This window comes from Rhipicephalus microplus, chromosome X (assembly GCF_043290135.1).
Source record: "Rhipicephalus microplus isolate Deutch F79 chromosome X, USDA_Rmic, whole genome shotgun sequence".
In the NCBI taxonomy this organism is placed as follows: Eukaryota; Metazoa; Arthropoda; class Arachnida; order Ixodida; family Ixodidae; genus Rhipicephalus; species Rhipicephalus microplus.
In genome coordinates this window covers 387763194-387788220 of record NC_134710.1, presented here as the reverse complement: position 1 = coordinate 387788220, position 25027 = coordinate 387763194, and the positions used below count along the sequence as shown (strand labels likewise).

Here is a 25027-nt window from a genome sequence, read left to right as displayed (position 1 = left end):
AGGAACGGGCAGGGCCAGGACGCCACGTATCCCGAAGAGGTGGGAGCATGGATGCGCTCCGAAGACTCAACGACGCAACGAAGGGCCATCCAGCGGCTTGAGGAGGCCCTGGCGAAGCAGAAGAGAAAGGGAGTCGACGCCCCGGACAACGGGAGCGGAGGAGCCCGAGTATCCAACGCCTAGCCGGAGCACAACGTCCTCAAGATCTAGGCCTTGGGACTATAGGACTCTATTAGCCATAGTCTTCAGATAGGGAATACCCGCGCCCTGCGTGGCCGGTGACTTCCCGCACGCCGGATGCGTAAATGAATGTTGTTTCTCTCTCTCTCTCTCGAACTCATGGAGCGGGCAACACACCTTTGATATACTTGGCCCTTCCGCTGTGCTTTGCAAGTTTGGATTGAAATTCTGTCAATTTAACGTCGCCAGTTTAATGGAATGATTTATCTTGGTTTTCTGTACTTCATCCAGACACTGCGTTAAATTAGGAAGTTCGCACTCGAGTCAAAAACTTTCCTTATGACTAGACTCGCCGAGTCCCAAATATTTTTGTACAATCTCTTGCACAAATATATGTGCTTTGCATTGGAAGCTCCATTCATATAAACAACCCGGAAGTGATCAACATGAAACTTCGTTAAGGAAAATTTCGGAACAGGGGCTGCAAAAGTACGGAACCTCAAAGCCCTTTGCGTCTGCTCTCTTTTGGTCAAGCAGGAGCTAAGAGTTTTTGAATACGGTCTGTGGCACATTTGAAGCTCCACCTATTTTAGGTCACTCTAGTCTTGACCGAAGGCCGCCGCTTCTGTAGGTGCTGTGATGTTAGTTTGACGCAAATATTTTGGGGCAGGCTTAGGGGTTCTCACTATATTCGAGACACAGCGTCCCCAACGCAAGACCTCAACCATGTTTGGGTTTCACGCATGCACAGTGGCCTCGACACTATATTTCGCGAGCACAAAATTTCGGGGCGCCGCCCACCGCGGTGGTCTAGTGGCTAAGACACTCGGCTGCTGACCCGCAGGTCGCGGGATCGAATCCCGGCTGCGGCGGCTGCATTTCTTATGGAGGCGAAAATGCTGTAGGCCGGTGTGCTCAGATTAGGTTCCCGTAAAGAACCCCAAATGGGCGAAATTTCTGGAGGCCTCCCCTACGGCGTCTCTCATATACATATGGTGGTTTTGGGACGTTAAACTCCACATATCAATCAATCATCAAACTTCAGCATTTCCTGAAATCTTCAGAGTTGTCGAGCATTTCGAAATAATTTTTTTTACATTGAGATTTTCTATCTGGCGTGATGTCAAGCTGAATGCAGCTTGCACAACACCGTGGTCACTGTGCGGAATCGATTGCGATAGATGTTGCTAAGGGTCATGAAAATGCCGAGCATACATAATATTGTTGGACAGAATGATGATCCTGGTATTGCTGAGTACTGTGCAAAAAAGGTATATATATATATATATATATATATATATATATATATATATATATATATATATATATATATATATATATATATATATATATATATCGAAAAAACGTTTCCAGTGTTTTGCCAGTGCGTTTCAGTGCGCTGGATGACACTGAAAACGCTGTATAGCGTGTCCCAGTGTACCACAGCGCTGTGGGAGGCACTGAGACACACTGTACAGCGTGGCTAGTGTCACCCAGTGCTCTGGGAGGCACTGGTCACGTTGTACAGTCTCTATCGCACACTGAGAACATTAGCGGCACATTGCAAGAAACTAGGCGCGATCGGCGCACTTTCTGTAAGACTTCATACTGAATCGCGAAATTTTGCATGTAAAATTTAACCGAACTTGGTGGTATTTTTATCTATGTGCTCCACATATATAGGCCTAGTTTCAGTTAGGCAATCAATGTATGCGCGAGTACGCTTAAATCTTAAGTCGAGGGCGTGCGTCAGGGGCGCCGCCAGGATTTTGCTGGGGAGGGGGGCACCAACGACAATTGTGTTCCTGCAAGGAGGCAGGGAGGCACAGAACTTATGCGTCGTGTTTTGACGACTATGCTTGCTCGGGGGGGGGGGGAGGTGGCATGCGAGAATTTTGTGAAAAAAAACTCCAGCCCACCCACTGGTGCCCCCCCCCCCCTTGCGCGGATGCGCTTTCCTTGAAGTTTGATCGAGTTTTGTCAGTGTATTTCATAAACGGCATCGATATAACTGATAATTCGCAACACAGCATGACAGTAGTATCAGTCTGATGATCAACCTACTCTAGCAGTGGGTCGATCCGGCTCGCACCGCAGAAAGCCGCACGTCCTGGCAGCAGTTCTCCGCTGCAATGCCCGATCTCGGTGCTTTTAGCTTCTGATTTGTGTAGTCGAAGGTAAACATATGACCACCCATGGGTCAGTTATGATCGAAACTACGTTTTAATGGTTATTAGACTATAAATAACTGAATATCCACGATCTTCGCAGCAACCATGGCACACGATCGACGGCCCTAAGCCTAATGTTCGTTTCGGTTAGAGTGAAGTGCTGCGGCTGTCGTACGCGTAACGTAAACGAGGAAAACAGAAAATACTTCCAAATTATCGAGGGACGAAATCTACCGTGTTCTTTGAGCAGTTCAGGTAAACGCTGCTTTCTACATAGTTATGACTAACCGCATAGCAAGTCACTTCGACTGCCGTAACATGTTTGCAGCTTCGCTTACAAGATTTCCTGCAAAACATGCCAAATCGATGTTATGCAAGGCAACCCGCAAAAAGTAAGCTGAAATCGCATGTTTGGTGCGAGCACGAAGAGACGAAACACTGCGTATGTAAGCGACAAAATCAAAATGTTGGATACCTGGAGTAATTTTAGGATGAAAAAAATACATTCATTCTCGTCTTTCAGGTGTGGTGTAGTGGCTAGCATATCAGACTGAGGATGTGTGATGTGTTGAGGTATAGTAAGTTAGAATCTGGCCTCACACAGTTTTTTTTTTATTTTTTTAGTTTAAAAGCCAGATTTCAGTCGGTAATTGGTGTCCCAGTCTGCAGCGCCAGCGTGCCAGTGTCCCAGTGTCAGCGCCACACTGGTACAGTAATCGCCACTGGCTTTTGCGATAGGGACACGTACGAAGTAACTTTATTGCCGTTTCGGCCGTGGACTGATGAAGGCCGAACCCACTGCCGAACGAAACATCAATAAAGTTACTTCGTATATATATAAATAAATATATATATATATATATATATATATATATATATATATATGTATATATATATATATATATGTATATATATATATATATATATATATATATATATATATATATATATATAGGTCGTAGGTTCGTTTCCTGCTCACGGTTGGTAATTTTTTCATCCACTTTTCTTTCTTCTCATTTACATTCTATTGGTTTTAATAACTTCCCCTGTACATTCCTTGGCATTACTGTCTGTTAGATCTCATTAATATTGTGTTAAAACACGGAAAAACGAGCCCTTAGGTATACACTTCTTTCCCTTATATATATATATATATATATATATATATATATATATATATATATATATATATATATATATATATATATATATATATATATATATTTAGGCAACGATTAAAGAGGATAGATGGCTTAGATGGCGCAGTTATCATAAATTCACAGCATATCCATGATTCATGATGAGTGGGGCGAAGCGTCCATCGGTGCTCTAGTGGGATAGGAGTGGACGCGCGGACGAATGGACCGACAGACGGATGGACAGACAGACAGGCATACAGAGAGACGCACGGACGGGCAGATTCGCCCCACTCATTATCATTCACTCCATTGATATGCCATGAATTTTTTTATAGAGGCTGGTTTCATTCTCGTAGACTTCCTGATCTCGCTCCAACGTACCTATCTAGCACAATATTTGGCTGGACCTCTCCAGCTGAGATGTTCACTTTCTTTTTAATTTATTTTAACTTATTCTGTTTTTTTTCCTGCAAATAAACTTTGAAACTTTGAAACTTTGAAACTTTATCTGTTACAGCTTGAGGAGAGTAAAAACTTGAATTTATTACATTGATTTTTAGCCTCTTATACGTCTGTGCTTGCTTCGATAAGTTAAAGTGTCTCGACGCCAAAAATGTATCTGAAATGAGCGTGCATATTGTCAAAAGCTTCTTTAGAAGAGGACTTTCCCCGAAAACACCTGAATCGAGGCATCTATATGCCAGAGATTAACGATGCTGAGTTTTGAAACTCTCACGTAGCCTCGCATTTTCACTACCATCACGCTCTTACTATTCACCTGGAACCACAAATTCTTCCCAACAGTCACTTCGGAACAGAACTAACTCAAGAAGGTGTCGCTGCCGCACTCTGGCAATGACGTTCAGTACACACGCCTGGTCTAGCCATATCCCCCGTCGTGCAGGCAGCGCAGTTAATCGGAAAAGAATTTGCCCACTTCGTACTTGGTCGTGGGAGTTTTACCTCTCTAAGAAGGTTGAGCAGCATGAATCATGGTCGTCGGCATGATTCTCTCGCAGGGTGCAAGCCAGTGTTGCATCGTGTCCGATAGAGGGGGAGAGCACTGGTGTAGCTTGGGTGAGGGTAAGTGCAAGTTAGGCTTGAGGGGGGCAAGTGCCCCTTTTGCAACTCCCAACCGACGCCCATGGCATGAATGCGCCCATCCTGGTTACCTCTGGTGCTTCCGCGATGGAATACTGCAGCAGAGAAAGCGTTGCGATGCGATGAGGGACTTCACCCTCCTCTAGCACCTCCTGTATACCTTTAAAAAGCAAATTATTAACGGTAATGGTGATGCGGACTTGTTTGTGTAGCTTCTTTTCGTCCTTGTCATTTTTTGCGCTTACATTCAAGCAATAAATTATGATTTTAGATTTTCTATCCGTGCCCTCTATTAAGGTGACCGATACACTCGGAACGCCGTGGAAGCACGACCACTTCTGCCGATAAAAACTCTTCTTCATTGCTAAACTCATAGTAATGCATATCAACCTATTCCTGTTCGATCTTCCACAGTGGGCATAGGCACTGCATGCACGTGTGCGAAAAACAGCAATTACTTGCCGCTATAGCAGTTAGCAAGTTCATTGCCGGAGGAGTAGGCTCGAGCTTGTGGTATTTTTTTTTCTACTGCTTTTCAGGGATACCCATAATGCAGCCGGCGTTCGGTTTGTCCATCGAGGAAATCCTTCGGGCCCCTCACCCTTCTTCCAGGGTCCCTGTATTGAACGCAGGTGAGTGCACGCACCACGATATTTTTGTTGACTCGTGGCTCTTATAACCTAATCTTTACACGAAGCATCACGTGACCTGTCTCTTATGCACTGATTTCTATACGGTGAGATCACGTGTAACAATGAGCTTGAGCCGAGCAACAGATTGTGAGAACAACGGCGCATAGTAAACACATCGAAAGTGCGATGCTGGTGTGTGATCCCAACGCAAAAGTGTCCTCGCGTCACCAATACTTCGACACCGAAAACACTGCAAGAACATTCTGACACCGCAATCCCGCCTTGCGGGCTATTACGCGGCCAACTCCATCAGGAACACTATGCGCTCGATTTTTGGAAGAGACAACTTGTCTTTTTCGAGCTACGCAATGCTAACACGAGGAGTGTACAGATGATTCGTACCTGAGCCGTCGGCGTGAATGTGACAGAATAACGGTTGGTGCTTTAAAATGTTCTGACTAGAATGCTACAGGGAGAAACAACTTCAATGTAAAGCTTTCTCAGCCTTTTCGCCACGGGCACACGTCGGAAAGAGGCAATGCGCACTAGGCTTGCTTCAGATCGATTCAACGGAAGTTATTTTTATGTGCGCGATAGTGGTCCCAGGATAAGCGCAATAATACGCCAAATGCTGCTTTGAATGGCACCGCACAGGCCAACTCCGGCCATTTTTCGAGGTCAATGGATCTCAATGAAATTTGCTGGGTACGTTCCTTTGCACATTTCCGCTTTTATGCCAAATTACAGGCTTGAGGGATGCGTTGATTGTTTGCAAATGAATTCTAAAAATGCCTCGAAAAGCTCACCTTGTTTGCCAGAGTTATTGGCAACACTGTCAGTGTGACGTCATGTTTGGCATGCCAACCGTAGTGACTCAGCCGATGGCATCGCTACTTCGGCCACTACAGCGTTTATTGTGCTGTCCACAAAGCGACGGCGTCGGTCTTTGGCACGGGTATAGCACTAAAAAGCTTTCTTTCTTCATCTTTGGTATTGGGCCGGCGCTTCGCTGGTCTGGCTTTCTCAGTTTTCGTACTACGCACCCTCGGGACCAGCATACCGCCTCCGGTTCTTACCAAATAGTACGCAGGCCCGGCGTCCGGTCATGTTTCGGTTTCGGTTTTGCACATTTTTGCTCATAATAAATCTTTTCAAATTTCCTGAGCATTTCAGCTATCGGGCTCATGAAAAGAGTGTCTCATGAACATAAAAACTCCATTACCTTGACACGGTCGTAAAATTGGAGGAGTTGGCCTTTAAAAGATTTCTCGACCACCTGCGAAAATACGAAGAACGTGGACGTTATTTTCTCCCGGCCTTTGCAGTCTTTACTGCACCAATTGTGACGCCAGCAGTTCGTTCACGTGACGTAAGGATGAAATGAGCCCTCTATTCGGTCGATATACATAAAGATATCTGTTCTGAATTGTGGCCTACCCTGTTCTATGCAGCTGCATGGCCGCTCTTTGTTGCCACGCGTGACTTTCATGCACGATAAAATCATTCCACTTTGTTTTCTGCATTTGTGCGGAGATAGCGTGCGTGTAGTCGAAAAGCGCGAAATCTTGACTAGCTTAAGACAGTGCTTGCATTCCGCTTTTTTTCTGCAGAAATAGATGGCAAGGAGGAAATAGTGCTCATAGGAAGGATCGTGAAGAAGGAAAAAAAATTCAATCTTGCCTTTCAACCAAGCCCTGGAAACTCAGCGGTAGTTTCAGTTTCCAGGAACATGCATGTTCGTAGGGGTTGCCATGCATCCTAAGATCCGGTATTACAGAGCGAGGTTGGTGTGAATGTCCGCAATTATTGGCTTTCACAAGTTTTCACAAATGAAGAAATTCGATACCAATGTGAAGAACTTTTCCTCAGTTTTTTACTTGTGTGTGTGTTTTTTTATTTCGCGATTTTTAATTCATTCGAAGCGCGGTAAGTGGTTGACTTGACTTCCTAGCGTTTTCCTCCGCTTCTTCTCGCCACTCGCTCAGCGATAATACAAGTTGAATCGCGCTTAGTTATCTCGCTTGGTTGGCGTGCCCATTATGGGGGTTTCCCGCACCGCGAATGTTTTTCAGGTTTCCTAGTGGTAGCAGGTCAGCACAACTGTTTGCACCCATTATTTGAGCAAGTTATGAGTTTGCATAACTACATAAGTAAACCCAGCTCTCTGCAAGCCTGGTTCGACTGACAGAAGTGTGGTGTCGCTAGACTAATTAGTCAAGACGGCATCCAAGCTGCTGTCACGAAAATGCGTTGAAAGACTCGAATTTGTGTTGGCTCGGCTACTTAGTTCTCGCTTCTTTTACTTTTGGTATATGCTTCAAATGATGTCGAGTACTTATGCACTCTTTCCTGTTCATGAAATTTGTGTAGCCGCAGTTTCTTCAAAGGTTGTGAGTCTTTACTTCTAATACTGTCACCCAAATGCATGTGATGAACAAAACGCTTCTAGAAATCATTACAAGGAATGTCACTGGAGCCGACGTTTTGACAAGTGAACTTTTCTTTCTCTAAGCAACACTGTTTCCTTGACCAGGACATGTCAAATTGCCGAAACTCTGTTTCTAGCGACGTTCTCTCGAGGAATATTTCTGGTGGCTTCAAGCCTCCCTGTGCTACTGAACTGCTGTCTCATTTGATACTCTATTTCTGTAAGTAAATTATGTGCGCCATAATAACAAACATGATTGAGTCAAATACGACGTACCCTACTCATGATTGTTGATAATCTTTCTATTGGTGTGGATATTCTGGAATCAGTGGTTGTGTTCCGATTCTTAGACCGCATAGTGGACAGTCTACGCAGACATCTTAGAAGACAGCATTGGGCCCATGTCGTCTGAGAAATGGAAGACGTCTGGACGTCTTCTACGCGTCTCGAGGTGCCACCTGAAGTCGAGAAGAAAAAGCTAAAGTAAACTAACGTAACTGTTATTTTTTAGTTTGTTTTGAAGGTAAAATATAAAAAAATTATACGTTACTTTCATTGAGGCTCTGGAGAAGCGTCTGCTTCAGTGCTGACGAGAATTAGTATGGTATCCAAGCTTTGCAAACCGTTTGTTGAGCTGCCATCTTGTGTAGACGGCAAATCAGCCTACATCGTATTTGGCTACGATACGGTCTTCTTCAAGCTGTCTATTTTCCAGGTACGTGAGAATTGGAATCGGACTTAAGATGGCCGTCGCCCATTTAGCTGTCTATTTAGCCGTCTATTGTGAGTATTAGAACACACCCAGTGTTTGCTCATTATGTCCATATGTCAGTTGTAAAATATAGCTGCTTTTGTAGACTGACACTTTCACACTACGTTTCTGTCTTAGTTTTTTGTACAAAGCGTTGAATAAAAAGTTCATTTTATTTAGGTTGAGCCTCGACCTTCAACCATTCATTTTATTTGTGCAGATGAAGTTTCGTCCTACTGAGAAAATGGTCAGCCGAATCATCACCCTTGATAACACACGATCAAAATTGAGAAAAAAAATATTGACACCATGTAACCAACGGAAACCCTGATGGGATGCGAAGCAGCAGCAATGCGCACGGATGGCGTCACTGGTTGAACAGCACTAATGCAAGTGCGGTGGTGAGCGCTGGAAGTTTCAGTTGAAGATGTGGCCAGGTTAGGCTTTATCGCATCGGCCGATGTTTCGGCGAGTGAAAAAGCGCCGTCTTCCGGCGTCCTCTCTATCGCAGACAAACGAACCGAAAGAGTGTCACCACTCGATGTGCGCTCTGACATTACGAGCAGTAGAGAGCGTGAAGCGAGAGAGGTGACACGTACACACATGTTTCAAAGCGTATGTTAGGCGCTCGTCAGGTTTATTGCGCGTAAACCGTCGGGTCGGCGGTGTGGTGAGCAGCAATCGCGGAAGCGGAGCGAGTGGCGGTAGTGGCATTCGTTGCAGGAGAATGGATGAGGCGGCAGCTTCGTGTGCTGCGACGAGCAAGTGGCAGGTGAGGGAGGGAGTGACGTCAGCGCGCACTGTGAGGGAAGCGTGACGCTAACACGCTGCAGCGGTATGAGCTACTCGGCACCGCTCCAACACCTGCAGGAAGCGGAACGTGTTGCGGCGCGTTCATACGGACACACGGAGGGACAGCGTTGCACAGGCTAGTTAAAGAGTTCTTCACATTTAAAAATGGTTAATAAAATTTTACGAATGGCAACGCATCCCCCAGCGGCTAGCGGACGAGGCACAAGCGCATTCCGTTTGCATGAAAAGTGGGAAAAGAGCATGGTGCAAAAATACTTCAGGTGAGTGAATGACGCGAAGCGAGCGCTTAGCGGGGAGGGACCGATTATGTTCTCGTTCGCGGCGTACCAATAGATGGCTCGCACCAGACTGAGGATTGTGGCGGGCTGCTGGCAAATTCTTCAAAGCACATGAGCGACGGCTTTCAAATCTGAGAAAACCGGGTAATCGTGCGATATTGTTACGGGTAACTTATTTAATAAATAAATACGATGCACCGTGCTCGGCGAACAAGATGGCGACAATTCATCAACAACCAGCCACCAACGTCGTCTTTCTCTTTCTTGCAGACAGGCTGTGCCGGCTGTTGTGTATCATAACCCCCCGGCGGTAGAAGCACCGTCTCGGTGCTTGAGCAACTCGGATGCGGTAGAAGGAGGGTGATAAGGCTTGAGTCGAGCTATGTGCACGATGTCATTGAAGGTGACGATGATGACGTTGAATCGGCTGGACGATCTCGTATGTAACGTCGGTCACCTGGCGAACGACGCGGTATGGTCCAGTGTAGCGTGACAGCAGTTTTTCAGAAAGCCCTACACGCCGAGTGGGGGACCAGAGGAGGACAACTGAACCCAGTGAAAAGTGCACGTTTCGGTGATGGGAATCGTAGAGCTGTCTTTGGTGCTCCTGTGAAGAATGCAGGCGGCTGCGGACGAGTTGGCGTGCGTGGTCAGCTCGCGCGATGGCTTCGCCGGCATACTCAGTGACCGAGGGCAGCAAGGTGTCAAATGGTAGGGCGGGTTCTCGGCCGTATAGAAGATAGAATGGTGAATAGCCGGCAGTGTCGTGACGTGATGAATTATATGTGAACGTCACAAATGGCAAATGAACGTCCTAGCCCTGGTGGTCAGCCGCTACGTATTTAGAAAGCATGTTGGTTATGGTGCGGTTGAGGCGCTCCGTAAGACCGTTCGTTTGCGGATGGTACGAAGTGGCAAACTTGTGCTTGGCAGAGCAAGAGCGCAGGATTTCATCAACGAAAGCTGATAGGAAGGTCCGGCCTCGGTCAGTGAGAAGTTGGCGTGGAGCTCCGTGTACTAGAATAATATAATATACCAGAAAGTCCGCCACATTGGTTGCGCAACTCGTCGGAAGTGCTCGTGTGATAGCGTACCGTGTCGCATAGTCAGTGGCGACAGCGATCTATTTGCTGCCTGAGCTGGAGATCGGGAATGGGCCAAGCAGGTCGAGGCCAACTCGAAAAAAAGGTTCAATGGGAATGTCGATCGGCTGAAGGAATCCAGCTGGTAGGGAAGATGGCTTTTTGCTGCACTGGCAGGGCTCCCAAGCGGCGACGTAGCGTCGAACAGAGCAGGCAAGACCAGGCCAAAAGAAACGACGGCGTACATGGTCGTATGTGCAGAGACGCCCAAGTGGCCCGCCAAAGGAGCGTCATGAAGTTGGTTGAGAACAGTTGCATGAAGATGTGCTGGTATGACGGGGAGCAAGTCATGGCCATATGGATCGAGGTTACGGCGATACAAGATGCCGTCTTTTACCAGGAACATTTGTAGAGATGCGTCGCGAGGCATTGACTCAAGCTTGTCAATGATGGTTCGCAGGGAAGCATCAAGGCGTTGTTCTTGGCCAAGGTTGAGTAGCTGCGTCACAGGCAGAACGTCTGGAAAGGTGTCAGTATGGGCAGCCTCTTCCACAGGGTAGCGTGATAAACAATCAGCATCTTGATGTGACCGCCCTGTTTTGTACGTTACGGTGAACGTGTATTCTTGTAATAGTAGGGACCAACGAGCGAGGCGTCCTGTTGGATCCTTGAGTGAGGCCAGCCAGCATAGCGCGTGGTGGTCGGTGACTACCCGGAATAGACGCCCGTATAAGTATGGGCGAAACTTGGCGACTGCCCACACAAGAGCGAGACACTCACGTTCCGTGATTGAATAGTTGCGCTCGGCAGTAGATAGCAGGCAGCTTGCATATGCTATAAAACGGTCATGTCCGCGTTGATGTTGCATTAGCATTGCCCCGATGCCATGCCCACTAGCGTCAGTGCGAACCTCGGTTGGAGCTGATGGATTGAAATGGGCTAAAATCGGCGGTGTTGTAATTAGCGTCGTGAGCTGGGAAAAAGAGGAGGCTTGATCAGCGCCCCAGAAAAACGGGGTGTCCTTCTTCAGGAGGTTTGTGAGTGGGCGTGCAATGATGGCGAAGTCCTTAACAAACCGTCGAAAATAGGAGCACAAGCCCACAAAACTGCGTACGTCCTTTGTTGACTTCGGAACAGGAGAGTACGTGACGGCGCGAATTTTCTCGGGATTTGGGCGGACTCCTGCGGCATCGACGATGTGGCCAAGTACGGTTATTTGACGACGAGCAAAGTGGCATTTCGACGAGTTCAGTTGAAGTCCGGCTCGACGAAAAACTTCAAGAATCGCCGATAAACGCTTGAGATGGGAGTCGAATGTGGGAGAGAAAACGATAACGTCGTCTAAATAACATAAGCAGGTTGACCCTTTAAACCCTTGGAGCAATGAGTCCATCATTCTTTCAAATGTGGCCGGCGCATTACAGAGACCAAAGGGCATAACTTTGAAGTGATAAAGCCCGTCAGGAGTGACGAATGCGGTCTTCTCACGGTACATCTCATCCACAGCGATCTGCCAATAGCCAGATCGATGGTCGATAGTTGAAAAATACGTAGCACCGTAAAGGCAGTCTAAGGCGTCGTCGATTCTAGGCAACGGATAAACATCTTTCTTCGTAATTTTGTTGAGATGCCTATAATCTACACAAAAGCGCCATGTTCCATTCTTCTTTCTGATCAGGACGACAGGAGAAGCCCAGGGGCTACAAGAGGGTTCGATTATGTCGTTTGCAAGCATCTTTTCGACTTCCTGTTGTATGACTGTGCGCTCGGACGCGGAAACACGGTATGGACGTCGGTGAATGGGACTCGCGTCACCAGTATTGATGCGATGAGTAACAACACTCGTTCGGTTTAAAGCCGTGCTGGCGAAGTCGAAAATGTCACTATAGGACTCCAGGACGTGACGAAGGGCTTGCGCTTGATCAGGAGCGAGGTCTGATGGTACCATGTGGTCAACGTCGACACCCGATGAACGTGATAGAGTTGGTTCATGGTCTGAGGTGCAGCAATCATCCACTCTGAAGGGTTCAACCGTGTGGTCTTGTATAGCAGTAATTTCGGCCAGAGAGATACCTTGTGGAAGAATTTGGGCAGTGAGGGCAAAATTGACAATAGGAAGGCATGTGCGGTTTTTAACGATTGTCAAAATGGTGTGGGGAACAGCGACGCCATGCGTAAGCGTCACGGCATGAATTGGTGCCACCATGTAATCGCTGTCAGGTACAGGTGGTGTAGAGAAGAGGTCGATATGTGTGACACAGTTAGGCGGAAGGCGCGCGAAATCAATGCAGCAAAGGTGACTTTGGGGTGGGTTGGTCAGATCAGAAAGTAGAGGCAAGGTCAAGACAGCCGGCTGAACAATCTATAAGGGCCGAGTGAGCGGTTAGAAAATCCATGCCTAGAATTACTTCATGAGGGTAATTTTCTATAACGGTGAAAAGAACAGCAGTGCTTCTATCGGCGATAGTCATACGGGCAGAGCACATGCCAATAATCGCGGCAGTTCCCCCGTCGGCAACTCGAACGGCTCGGTTCAAGGCGGGTGAGACAACTTTCTTTAGGCGGCGACGAAGAGCAGCACTCATTATGGACGCATGCACGCCGGTATCGATCAACGCACGCACAGGTACATTGTCTAAAGTAACGTTCAACAGATTCCGGGTGGTCGGTAATGTTACACAAGGATTTCTTGCAGAGGTCGTCGTCAATGCAGCTACACCTCCAGAAGCTGCACTGCCTAGTTTTCCGGTCGGGGGCGCTGCGAATAGGTCGGAGAGGCAGGATGGCGTTGTGGGGGCGAACTAGATTGACGGCGAGCTGGGGACGGTGAGCGGGCGTAGCGAGGTCTCGTGAGAGTTTCGGCAGAATCAGAGGATGTGGTCGGCATAGGGGAATCAAAATCAAATGTTGAGGACGACTGGTGGTCACAAGTGGCCTGGGTAGGAAGCCCATAGCGTGCCGGCAGAGCCCAGTGATTGTGGCAGTGGCGAGCAATATTACCGACACGTCGGCAGTTGAAGCATATCGGCTTGTCGTCCAGTGTACGCCATTCGAACAAATTGCGCTGTCGAGAGTAGTTGGAACCAAATCGAGGAGCGGAGGGACGACGATAAAAAGGCTCGGCAGAGTAGACTGGTTGAATAGGGTGTAGGCCGACGTTCGATAATTCTTGACGAATGACGGCTTGTATCAGTGAGATAGTTGTCGGTGAAGGATCACGCGTTGGAAATGGAGTAGCTACTGGTTGGGCTGCCTCGACCTCACGACGAATGATGCGGGTGAGGTTGTCACATCGGGGAACTGGGCGGACGGAGTCATCACAAGAGGAAGTAGCAGCTGTGTTCGGCAGGCGCGTGGTGCCGTGGGTGACGCGGCGGGCTTTAGCCTGTTCTAGACGGCGGCATTCAGTCGAAATCGTGTCGATGCTCGTGACATTATTAAAAACCAGCAGGTTGAAGGCATCGTCAGCAATCCCTTTGAGCACGTGATTAACTTTTTCTTCTTCTGACATGCGCTGGTCGACCTTGCTACAAAGCGCCAAGACGTCAAGAATGTATGAGACGTACGATTCAGTAGACGTCTGGGTGCGAGTGGCGAGAGTCTTCTTGGCAGCGAGCTGACGACCAGATGAATCGTCGAAAAGATCACGGATCTTGGATTTGAAAAGATCCCAGCTTGTGATTTCGGCTTCGTTGGTTTCGAACCATGTCCGCGGCGTGCCGTCGAGGTAGAACACAACATTGGCGAGCATGAGCGTGGGATCCCAGCGGTGGGTAGCACTGACTCGCTCGTACCGGTGCAGCCAGGAGTCAACGTCGATGGTGCCGTCAGCGGAGAAAGTTCCAGGATCCCGCAGGGGTGGCAGGGTGACGTAGGTTGTCGACTCGGATTGAGAGACCGGCGGGGATGAGGCACTGGCAGTTGAAGTAGCTGAAGAGTCTCCGGTGTTGCGACCGCTGCGCGTCTCCATCGAGGTACGGGAGTCGTCCACCTCCACCAATAAGGTTACGGGTAACTTATTTAATAAATAAATACGATGCACCGTGCTCGGCGAACAAGATGGCGACAGTTTGCTTGCTTGCTTGTTTCTTCCTTTTGTGGCTCTCACCCACTAAGGGGGATTGGCCAAGAAGCCGGTGGTTAATGCAAGTAAATACCTATAGATTTTCTAGATTAGGGGAATATGATGACTGTGTTTTGACTGTGAAATTAATTTGGCGCAATGTCAGAAAAAAAAAAGAAAAGGGGGGGGGGAGAAATAACAGAATTTGTTGAATATCTGTGGTGGAATCGTTATATGAAATTCTCCGGAAAGTTGAATCATTGCAGTGTATCAGCTAAATAATAAGTGGTAGTGTGACTAGTAAAATTCGAGAGCTGATCGCTGACTCAGCAAGGTAATCTACTTGTGCTATATATGAATTCGCAGAGAGCCCCGCAGATGTTCCCGTCGCTGTGTCCCAATGAAGTGGCCCCAAAAGACAAAATATTGGGAGTATTAAGTGATATTCCTAATTTTCTGAATAAAATTTCGAAGAAGTTTTTTCTTTGATTTTTGAATCGGTCACATGTGGTAAGAAAATGGTCGATATGTTCAGGTTCGTTACAGCTTGAGCACAGAGGGGATGGCACCAGACCAGACCTGTTTAGGTAGAAATTAAGAGGTGGTACACGACAACGTAATTTTGTTACCAAGACTTCCCATTTACGCGTGGGACACCATTTATTATTCCATGTGAAGTCCAGGTGCAAGAAATCTGGATACGGTATCATGGTTTTTGATGAGTCTTCAAGAAGGGAAAGTTTTCTCAACCTCGCTGCTGTTACATAAGCTGTAGGAGGCATGATTGGCACAATCGGACGATCAAGAGATGTGCGCGCAAGTTTGTCAGCCATCTCGTTTATAAATATACTACGATGGCCTGGCACCCATATCATTCGCACTAGACGAATGTTTGCTGGGATTAATGATTTAAAAGTCTCTAGTACTGCTGATTTCGACGACGATGATAAGAATGAACACACGGAATACGAGTCGGTCACTATCGAATCACTGTCGAATGAGTCGCAGGAAGTTTACGAATAGCTAGTATAACGGCCATTAATTCCGCTTCAAATATTGGTGTATAATCTGGGAGGCGTGATGAAAATGACCAGAATAATGAGAGAGAAAAAATACCCACACCTGCCTTCTCGCCACTCATAGATGCATCCGTTGCAATTACTGTATTAGTACCTAATTGAGACAGGTGTTGTTCTAATAAACCAATCAAACATTTAGAGGGCAAGTGTTTAGCGTTCATGGGGAAGATATCGTCAAATTCTATTTGCACTTGGCCGATTGGTTTGACAGATGGTGTGATCTCGAATATATTACCATTTAAAGCATCTAGAAGTGTTTGAACAAATAGCACTTGGGGTTTATATACACGGGACCAATGCTCATTGAAAAAGACGCCAGGCTCGGCAAAGAATACAAATTGTCACCTTCTTAAAGTGCATTCAGAAAATTTTAAATAGGTGTTTACTGTTAAAATACGAAATCTGCAAGCAAGGGTGGGTATCCGAGCTTCTTGATACAAAACATTGTTAGCTGTGAATTTTGGCACACCTAAACAACTACGTAGGGCTTCCCGCTCTAAGAGAATGAGGGGGTTTATTTTGTATGCTGGTCCACCAGAGAATAGTACACATCCGAATTCAAGAATCGGACGAACGTACACTCGATAAATCATGATTAGCGTATCTCTGCGAAGACCGGAACGGAGGTGGCCAAGCCTACCTATCATTCCAACAGCGCGTGTAGCCTTAATTTTAATATATTCAATGTGGTCACGCCAGCTCAGTTTTTGATCGTACAGTACACCCAGATATTTAATACAATTAACCTGGGGTATTATTTCTTGATGGTACTGAAGAGAAATAGTAACTGGTGCGTCCAACGGAAAAACTATTATAGCACTTTTAGTTACGTTCAAGTTCATATGAATTTTCTGAAACCAGGTTTCCAATGTTGCCAAATAACACTGTAAAGTCGAATGTAATGAATAAATATCGTTGTCAGATGCAAAGAACGCGATATAATCTGCATATACATATACGTGTACCTTATCACTCTGTGGTATTGAACTTAACAAAATGTTAAATAGCACAGGCGATGGAACAGAGCCTTCAGGAACACCTCTCGTTTGGCTATACTTCGGCGTGGAAACACCTCGTTGGAAGCAATAAAATTTTCTGTCTTTTAAAAATTCGTATATCCAATTTGTTATGTACTGCGGGAACGTAAGCTCTTTTAGGACATTGATAAGAATAGCATGTTCAACACTGTCTTATGCCTTGGTTAAATCAAGGGTTACAAGGGCCGCATATTGTCGTCTGTGCCGAGCAAGCTTTACACGAGCCTCTAAATCAACATGCGCCCACCATATAGAGTAACCTGGTCTAAATCCAATCTGGCACGCACTGAGTATCGCATTATCTGTTATGAACTTCGTAACTCTAATGTAAAGTATTCTTTCTATTAACCCAACTACGTGTGATGTTAAAGCGATTGGCCTAATGTTATCTATCTGCATTCCTAGTCCCTGTTTTTTAAGAAGCGGTATTATTTTTGCAAGTCTCCAGTCAGGAGGTATCCAACCATTTTCAAGTGAATAGTTGACAACGTTAAGAAGGTCTTCAGGAGAGATGTCGAATAATATTTTTAACATTTCTGAAGTGATGCCATCTGGTCCAGGACCTGTGTTTGGCAGAATACGAACGACGTGCGCAAGTTCATCCCTACTTACTTCAATAAAATCATTTCCGAATGACGGTTTTGCACACTTTATTTTGATTTGTGATGTAAATCTCTTCTCCAATTCTATTGCAATTTCCGTTAATGTATCTTCCAAATCAGTTGGAGAAAAAATAACTGAGTCAATATTTACGTGTGCTGTAATAGCTTTACGATTACGGAGAAATCTGAATAGAGCTTTCTTGTTGCCACTCTTGGATAAGTAGCTGTACCGTTTTTCTCCATAATCGTCTTTCGCTAATGAAACTGTTCTCCTAAAGGTAGCTTCAGCAAATAAATAATTTCTCCAATTAGTCGGACATTGGTTGGTGAGGAGTTTTTTCCATGCAGCGTTGCGGCGTCTATAATCTCTGGCGCAATCCGCATTCCACCAGGCAGATATGAATTTTCCCTTTGTTGAAGATATAGTGAACTGTGATTTTTTAATTGTACACTTTAGGGTGGAACAAAGGCTCATAGCTTTCATATTTGCTTCCATATTGGGCTAGGAAGACAGCGTTGACTGTAAGTTCTTTTTAAATTTAGAGTAGTTTACAAAACTTTGCACCTGGCGATCTACCGTCACTAAAGGAATGCTGACTTCAAATACCAGGGGGCAGTGATCACTACTTGTAGCAGTATCAAGAACAGTCCAAGATGATATTGTCACACTTGAGCTAGCAAATGTCAAATCTAAGACGGACCTCGAATTACATCAAATGAATGTCGGAATTCTGGAGTTCCAACAAATAAGGTTATTCCGATTAGTCCAGTCCCACAACCGCTTTCCTGATGAATCAGTGCGGAATCCCCATGAAACGTGATGGGAATTGAAGTCTCCCGCAAATAGCATACTGTTTCTGCAAAAACTCGCAGTCAAGTCATGGGCTCTTTCATCTTGTATTCCAGCCGGAAAGCAGTTGTTGACTATAGATAGTGGCGTGCATCCGGGAAAGTGAATTTCCAGAACCAATACTTCATAATCGTGTGATATTTGTTGGTAAACTAAGTGTGCTTTAAGGCAAATTTTGGATGAAATGAAAAACATTAATCCTCCACCACGTGAGTCTCGGTCCAGTCGAAAGCACTGATACTCTTTTAGATAGAAGTTTTGATCAACAGACAGCCAAGTTTCTTGTAAAATTATGATGTCTGGAGATTGTTGAGAAATTAAATATAATAAGTCTGTAGTTGCAGAGAGAATTGAACGGCAGTTCCACTGAAGTACCCTAAGGTACCCTATGATGATAAGCAAGCAGTAGCAACTGCTTGATCTAAGATACTATCTTTTAAGAAGTCCGCTTTAGTCCTAGGTTCCTTCACACTCTTTTTTGTTTTTGGATGAGAAGAATTATTAAGTGTTAGTGGGTGACCTGGTGCGTTTCAAAAGGCGAGCATCCATATCTACATCCCGATTAATTATTGATTCTGAATCAGATATACCTTCCTGCCCAGTTGTGTTAGGACTGGAAAGCATTGCCTCATTATCGATAGAGACATCTGACTGATGTTCGGCAGGTTTACTAATTGAGGCACTAGGAGGTTGGATACGCTTAGTTATTCGATCAAATGCACCCGACATCTGTGAATCCATAATACTATTGAGTGAGTCGGACAGATTGAGTAAAAATTTTTCTAATACTTTTTCTACGGCCTTTTCTACCATAGCAGAAATGGACTCAGAAAGTGATGCATCCATAGAAAGAGGTGGACGAGCTGCTATACCGGCATAACCCTGACTCCTGCTTTGAATTTCTGCAATCGCTTCTCTACGAGAGCATCGTCTCCTTTCAATGATTTCAATCACCTGAAGTTCCTTTGATCTTGCAGGGCAGTTAGGATCGTCTCCAGCGTGATTTGCCTTGCACAAACAGCATGTCTTATTGTCTGATTGACACTCAGCAGTACCATGACCAGCCCCGTATATGGCTCCACATATGCGGCATCGAGTCTCCGATCGACAACCTTTAGTACTGTGTCCAAAGCGCCAACATTTAGCACATTGCAGCAGACGGGGAGCCAAAGCTTCGACCTTATAGATAAGCGGCCATGCCTTGATCTCCGAAGGGCGATCTGTTCCAGCGAATGTGGCAATTACAGTTTCAGTGGGAACTTCCTGTTGGTTTTCCTGTCTGGTACAGCGGTAAACAGAAATAACACCTGCTGGGGAAGAGATGTCCAAGACTTCTGCTGGGCTTAGACTTGCGTCTACCCCCCGAACCAATCCTTTGCAGCAAGCCAGATGAGTTGGGACAAAAGAGCTCACCGGATGTGATGCAAAAGTAGTGCACTTCAGAAGATCTTGGATGCAGGCCTTGTCTGGTGAGCAGCATAGTATCTCCCCGCGCCCAAACTGACGAACCTCTGTTATCAGTAGAGAGTGGGGAGTGATCGCACGAAGTTCCGTTTGGATTGTCTTGGGGTTTTTCATGCGGATGAACCCACCGGTGGTCGGCACCAAAGCGACATGAACGCTACGGGTTCCATTGCGGAGAAACAACTCCAGAGGAAGATCTTGAGGGGGAACAGAGGCTGACCAGAGGGCAGGCCTCTGGCCCGGAGAAGAAACAGACATGAAATAAGAAGAAGTTACACTTATCAATGCACTAAAACAGTTGCGGAACAAGAGGTAGATCTAATAAAATAAAATAAAATAAAAGTAACCGCCGGCTACTTGACCGCAACCCTGAGGATGGAACAAGGAACGCAGGCGCAGGCACAGGCACGAACCAGCCTCAGTCAAGGGTGATCTGTCGCCCGATCTCTGCCTGGCGAAGGTACTGACATTCCAATCAGGAATGTTAGCGGCGTCCAGGAACGTTAGCACGTGCCCAGCATGCGAGACAGTTCATCAACAACCAGCCACCAACGTCGTCTTTCTCTTTCTTGCAGACAGGCTGTGCCGGCTGTTGCGTATCAATATAAACCAAGCGACACCGCGAAAGAGAGTGTGATAAAGGAGGAGTTTGACGATGCGGCGAGGGTGTTGTGGTGATGATAAATGAGCACCGCTACTTTCCTACATCACGAGAGTTTCCTACGCCGATTGGGCGGGCGGGAGGAAAAGACGGGGCATAAAGCCCCTTTTTGCCGGGGCAAGGTTTCTAGCGCCATCTCCCAGGCTCCTAGCGAAGCAGAACATTATCGGGCAGCAGATTGTCCCGGCGTTCGCTCACCTCAAGTATTCTTGCACCGTGAAAAGGAGAGCTTGTGTGGTAACCCTCTTTCATTCGGTTTTTTATCCTTTCCCTCTACTTGGTGACCTCATCAGTGATGTCATAAAAGAGATGCTCTGTTTGACATTTATTTAGAGTTGAATTCCCGGCAGCCGCCAATCGCAAAAGCGGCGCTGCCACTGCGTATCAGCATGCGAGACCGCGTGTACATGGGAGGTATAGGGAGTTTCCACCCTCTGTCTTAACTCAGGGTGGTTTAGCGGCCCTTTAAGCACCCATCATTGGAGTCAGCATACGCGGTAATGAGTACAAACCACGCTGTTTATTCGATGCAAACTCTCACAGGTAACTGCGCAGGATGATACTGACTGGCTCGGGGTCTGTGCTATGTGCGACAGATGGGCCAATATAGCTTGGTATATAGTATACCGGCCTTTTGCACTAGATTCTAGCGGTATGTAACTCTTCAGGATCCACTCTCGGTCGATTCATCTCATTGATAACATGAGCAAAGAGCCTTTTCCAACTGCTGGCGTAGTGCAAAAAGCTTCTTTAAAAAGAGAAAAAAAAACTCACGAGGTCATTTGCACATTCGCCTACGATGACGCGAAGGCGGAAGCCATCTTGTTCTTTTTCTTACTCGATGTATCTAATCCTGCCCGACCCCTCTACGAAGGGTCTCTGCTGCTAAAGCGGTTTGTCATTGCCTCCCGGATCGGATGCATTGCAAACTTTCGGCACCTCATCTGGATTTTCACTGCTTGCGTGATTGGTGCACCTTTGACCACGCGAAGGTGTCATGGTATCACGATACTCGCTGCCGCAACGAGCAGGATGTCGATAACGCGCAGGAAAAGATAGAGCACATGTCGCACCTAGCATATGGATCTGTTTGGCAAGATTCCACTCCTGCCGGGGCAGCCTTGCATGCTCACATCAAACTTATTGGCGTCATCAACACTTTTCGTAAACGGAGCAGTGAAAACTGTAAGGACTAGGCTGGGTGCCCGAGGCGCACTTCCTCTGATTTCACCCTATAGTGAAGCTGCTATACAATTTTCTTCTTTTTTTACCTTATACACTGCAAAGGGTGTGACGTTGGGTAAGTTGGTGTTGCATATTTAAAGGTGAACGGCAGCGCCCAAAAAAACAAGGACACAAAAAGAACAAGTGACAACACGGGCGCTGAACCAGCGAACAATTGCATTTTTATTGCACGAAGGCAACCAATTGGAAAGAATACAGGCTTGCCCAGTTGTAGTGGTCTAGTGGCTGAGGTTCTCAGCTGCTGATCTGCAAGTCACGGGGTCTAATCCGAGGTGCGGCGGCTGCATTTTCAATGGAGGCAAAAATGCTGTAGGACCATGTTCAGTGTTAACTTTCTTGGTGTCACTGTATCACTCAGTGGCACCACCATATCTACTTGCCTGTATAAAAAACCAACTGACCGCCAACAGTATCAGCATTTCCACAGCAGCCACCCCATCACTGCAAAACAGGTGTTCCTTACTCTCAAGCCCACAGATACAGAATAATTTGCTCTGAAATTACTGAATTTGACACCCACGCACAGGAATTGAAAGCAGCTTTCTTGCGTCAAAAGTACCCCGAAAAAATTATTGACAAATGGCATTGCGCGCACTCGCTCTTTGGACCGAAAATCGAAAATGGGAGAAAAAGGCGGAAATAAAGATATAACTTCAGGGGCAAATTTAATCCTCACATACTCCGCCGCCGCCCCTCGGGTGAATTCTATACTACGCCGCCTCTTCAACATACTTAAACAGAGTAGTCGCCTCTCTGCCATTTTTCAGACTCCACCCAAGATGTTTTACCGAAGAAATAAAAACATGAGAGACTTACTGGTCAGGGCGAAAACACACAAATCCGACCACTATCAGGGTTGTACACCGTGCGAGAAACATCGCTTCAGGGTGTGCACACACATGGTGACCACAGATACGGCCGAAGCCTCCTGTTCAGACTTTGAGTACAATATTGAAGACGACCTTAACTGTGACTCATCCAATGTGGTATACAAAATTGGCTGTGAGATGTGCAAACAGGAATATTGTTACTGCCTATGTGATTTGGGTGTGAGCCTCTGGGTAGCGCGAACAGGCAGATTAGAGAAGAGAGCGTTTGGCTAGCGAGATAGGCCTCCGGTACCCGACCCCTTCAAGTCTACCGGTACGGCACAGCGTAATAAACACATTTCTAAACGTAACAGAGTGGTGGAGGTGCGGGTTGCAGCACGTCGACGAACCACGGAGCCACAGCTGTTTGAACTTCGGTGGAGGTGTCGTCTTGCCGGTCTGCCACCGACAACAACCGTCATGGCCGAGAGCGAAGGTCACGGCTTCTCAACCATGCAAAGGTCAGTGCCGGCTGCACCTCGGTATTACTATATGAAACCCCACCCGTTCGCGGGAAGAGCAGGGAAAGATGTGGATGCGTGGCTGACACATTACAAAAGGGTGAGCCGATACAACTGCTGGGATCCCACCGACCGACTGGGAAATGCACACTGTTTCTCACAAGAACCACCTTGATGTGGTACGAAAACCACGAAGATTTCTTAACAACGTGTGATCGTTTCTCTGAAGAACTCAATAAGTGTTTCGGCGACTCTGATTCGAAAAATAAAAGCGCGGAGCGCACGTTGGCTCAAAGAGCCCAGACTCCTGGAGAAACGTGTACCACCTACATAGAGGAGGTTCTGATGCTCTGCAAGATCATAGACCCGTATATGTCTGAAGAGGACATGGTTGGACACCTTCTGAAGGGTATAGCTGAGGACGTCTACAATTTTTTGATAGGCAGGGAAGACCTCACTTCCGTCTCCGCCTTCCAAGGTCACTGCCGTACTTTCGAGAAGCTGAAGACCCATTGTATTGCCCCGAAATTCGATCAGCTGGCAAATGTAACAACGGTCGCCAGCGTCGACGTATGCCCACCTGCCAACCTTGCGACTACTCTCAGGGCAATAGTGCGTGAAGAGCTACAGCGACAAGACACACTGGTCGACGACATCATCCATCATCCGCCTACCTGTTCATCCTATACTACCCGGCACCGTTTGCTCCTCTGCCACCATCGGTATGTGTGACGGACTTTAGCGAAGCTGGAACTTCCTGGCCATGTCGAGACTCATTCGCGCCTGATCAGTGATATGACCAACGCCTTCTTACCGTCCCCGCTACACACAGGCTGGCAGTTCTCATTCAGCAAGCTGCTCCACTCCGTTCCGGTAGGCGACCTTAAAAAGCGGAGCGCTCTCAGCAGTGGTTCGGCGAACGACTCCTACCCGTCTGCTGCAACTGTGGCGTCGAAGGGCACATTACCGGGTACTGCAACTACCGGCAGCCGCCGAGGTACGACCGCTCACCGAGATCCCACCTGTCCGGTTTTGCACGAGCGCCAATATTCCCTGAAAGCGCAACTCACGAGATACCAAGGCCGCTGCAATACCGTTCTCCGGCCTCTGACCGCAGTTTGACACCCCAGCCAGCCCCTCGCTTCAATCGGTCGCCATCTCCTAGGCGCCGCTACCCTTCGCTGCTTCCTGAAAAATAGTCGGTGCGACCATTGGAGGTGAGGTCGCTGGACAATCTTCAATTTCCACAAAAATGCTTCCTTTAATTTGCATGTTTAGAAATAAGGGTCGTGTGCTAATCGACGGTGTCTCAACAATGGCCTTAGTGGGCACAGGTATAGCCATATCAGCGATGAGTCTAGCATTCAAATTTCTTCTTGGACGAAAGGTTATGTGCCGTTGGGACCGTGCTGATACATTTCGTGGAGTGAGCGGAGATGTCTTACAACCTGTTGGTGTCTGCACAGTGACTGTTAGTTTGGGTGGCCAGAATTTTATTTCTGATTTTGCTGTTCTCTTTCATTCAACGCATGATTTAATTCTAGGACTCCATTTCCCGAATCTTTGCAGTGCCACTGTCGATTGCCGCACAGGAGAGATTATAGTAGATTGAAATGTTTCAGTAGCGTTAATGGAAAGCCCACCCTGCATGGAAAGCACCCTTTCCGTGTCCATGGACACAATTTTACCACCCTTGTCTGCCAAGTGTGTTCCTGTCGTCATTTCCCCTGCAACGGAGACATTTGATGCCTACGTAGAGCCCATTCACCTCAGCTGCATAAAAAATAATGCGTCCAATACCCTATTGTATGTTGTCGGTTGTGCTAGGGCATACTGGTTTGTGGGTGGTCAACGGCTCCAATGATCCTTCGGTACTGCCAGAGGGTCTACAACTTGCTAAGATTCGCCAACATCAAGTGTTTTCTCTTGCCATCCTTGCATACAGCAGCGATTCTCCGGATAAGCCCGATTCCAATCATTTGCACGCCAGGGACACCTCCATAATGACATAATTGACAAGTCTCATAGCACCAACGAGTGTAATGACCTGGCGAGTATTCTGCGCAAACATGCTGGTCTTTTCGATTTCGCACAGCTACAGGCTCCACTGTCATTCCCTGC

The 25027-nt window shown here is 46.8% G+C and overlaps 1 protein-coding gene across 1 annotated transcript in view; it reads right to left on the bottom strand.

Annotated features, from left to right (window-relative positions):
• LOC142775416 (uncharacterized) overlaps positions 1–24628 on the bottom strand; it is a 39428-nt gene extending 14800 nt beyond the window's left edge. The window contains exon 1 of the mRNA XM_075876814.1: positions 24550–24628. Coding sequence (XP_075732929.1) covers positions 24550–24628 — 79 coding nt within the window. The remainder of the gene's footprint in view (positions 1–24549) is intronic.
• Between the last annotated feature and the right edge of the window lie 399 nt (positions 24629–25027).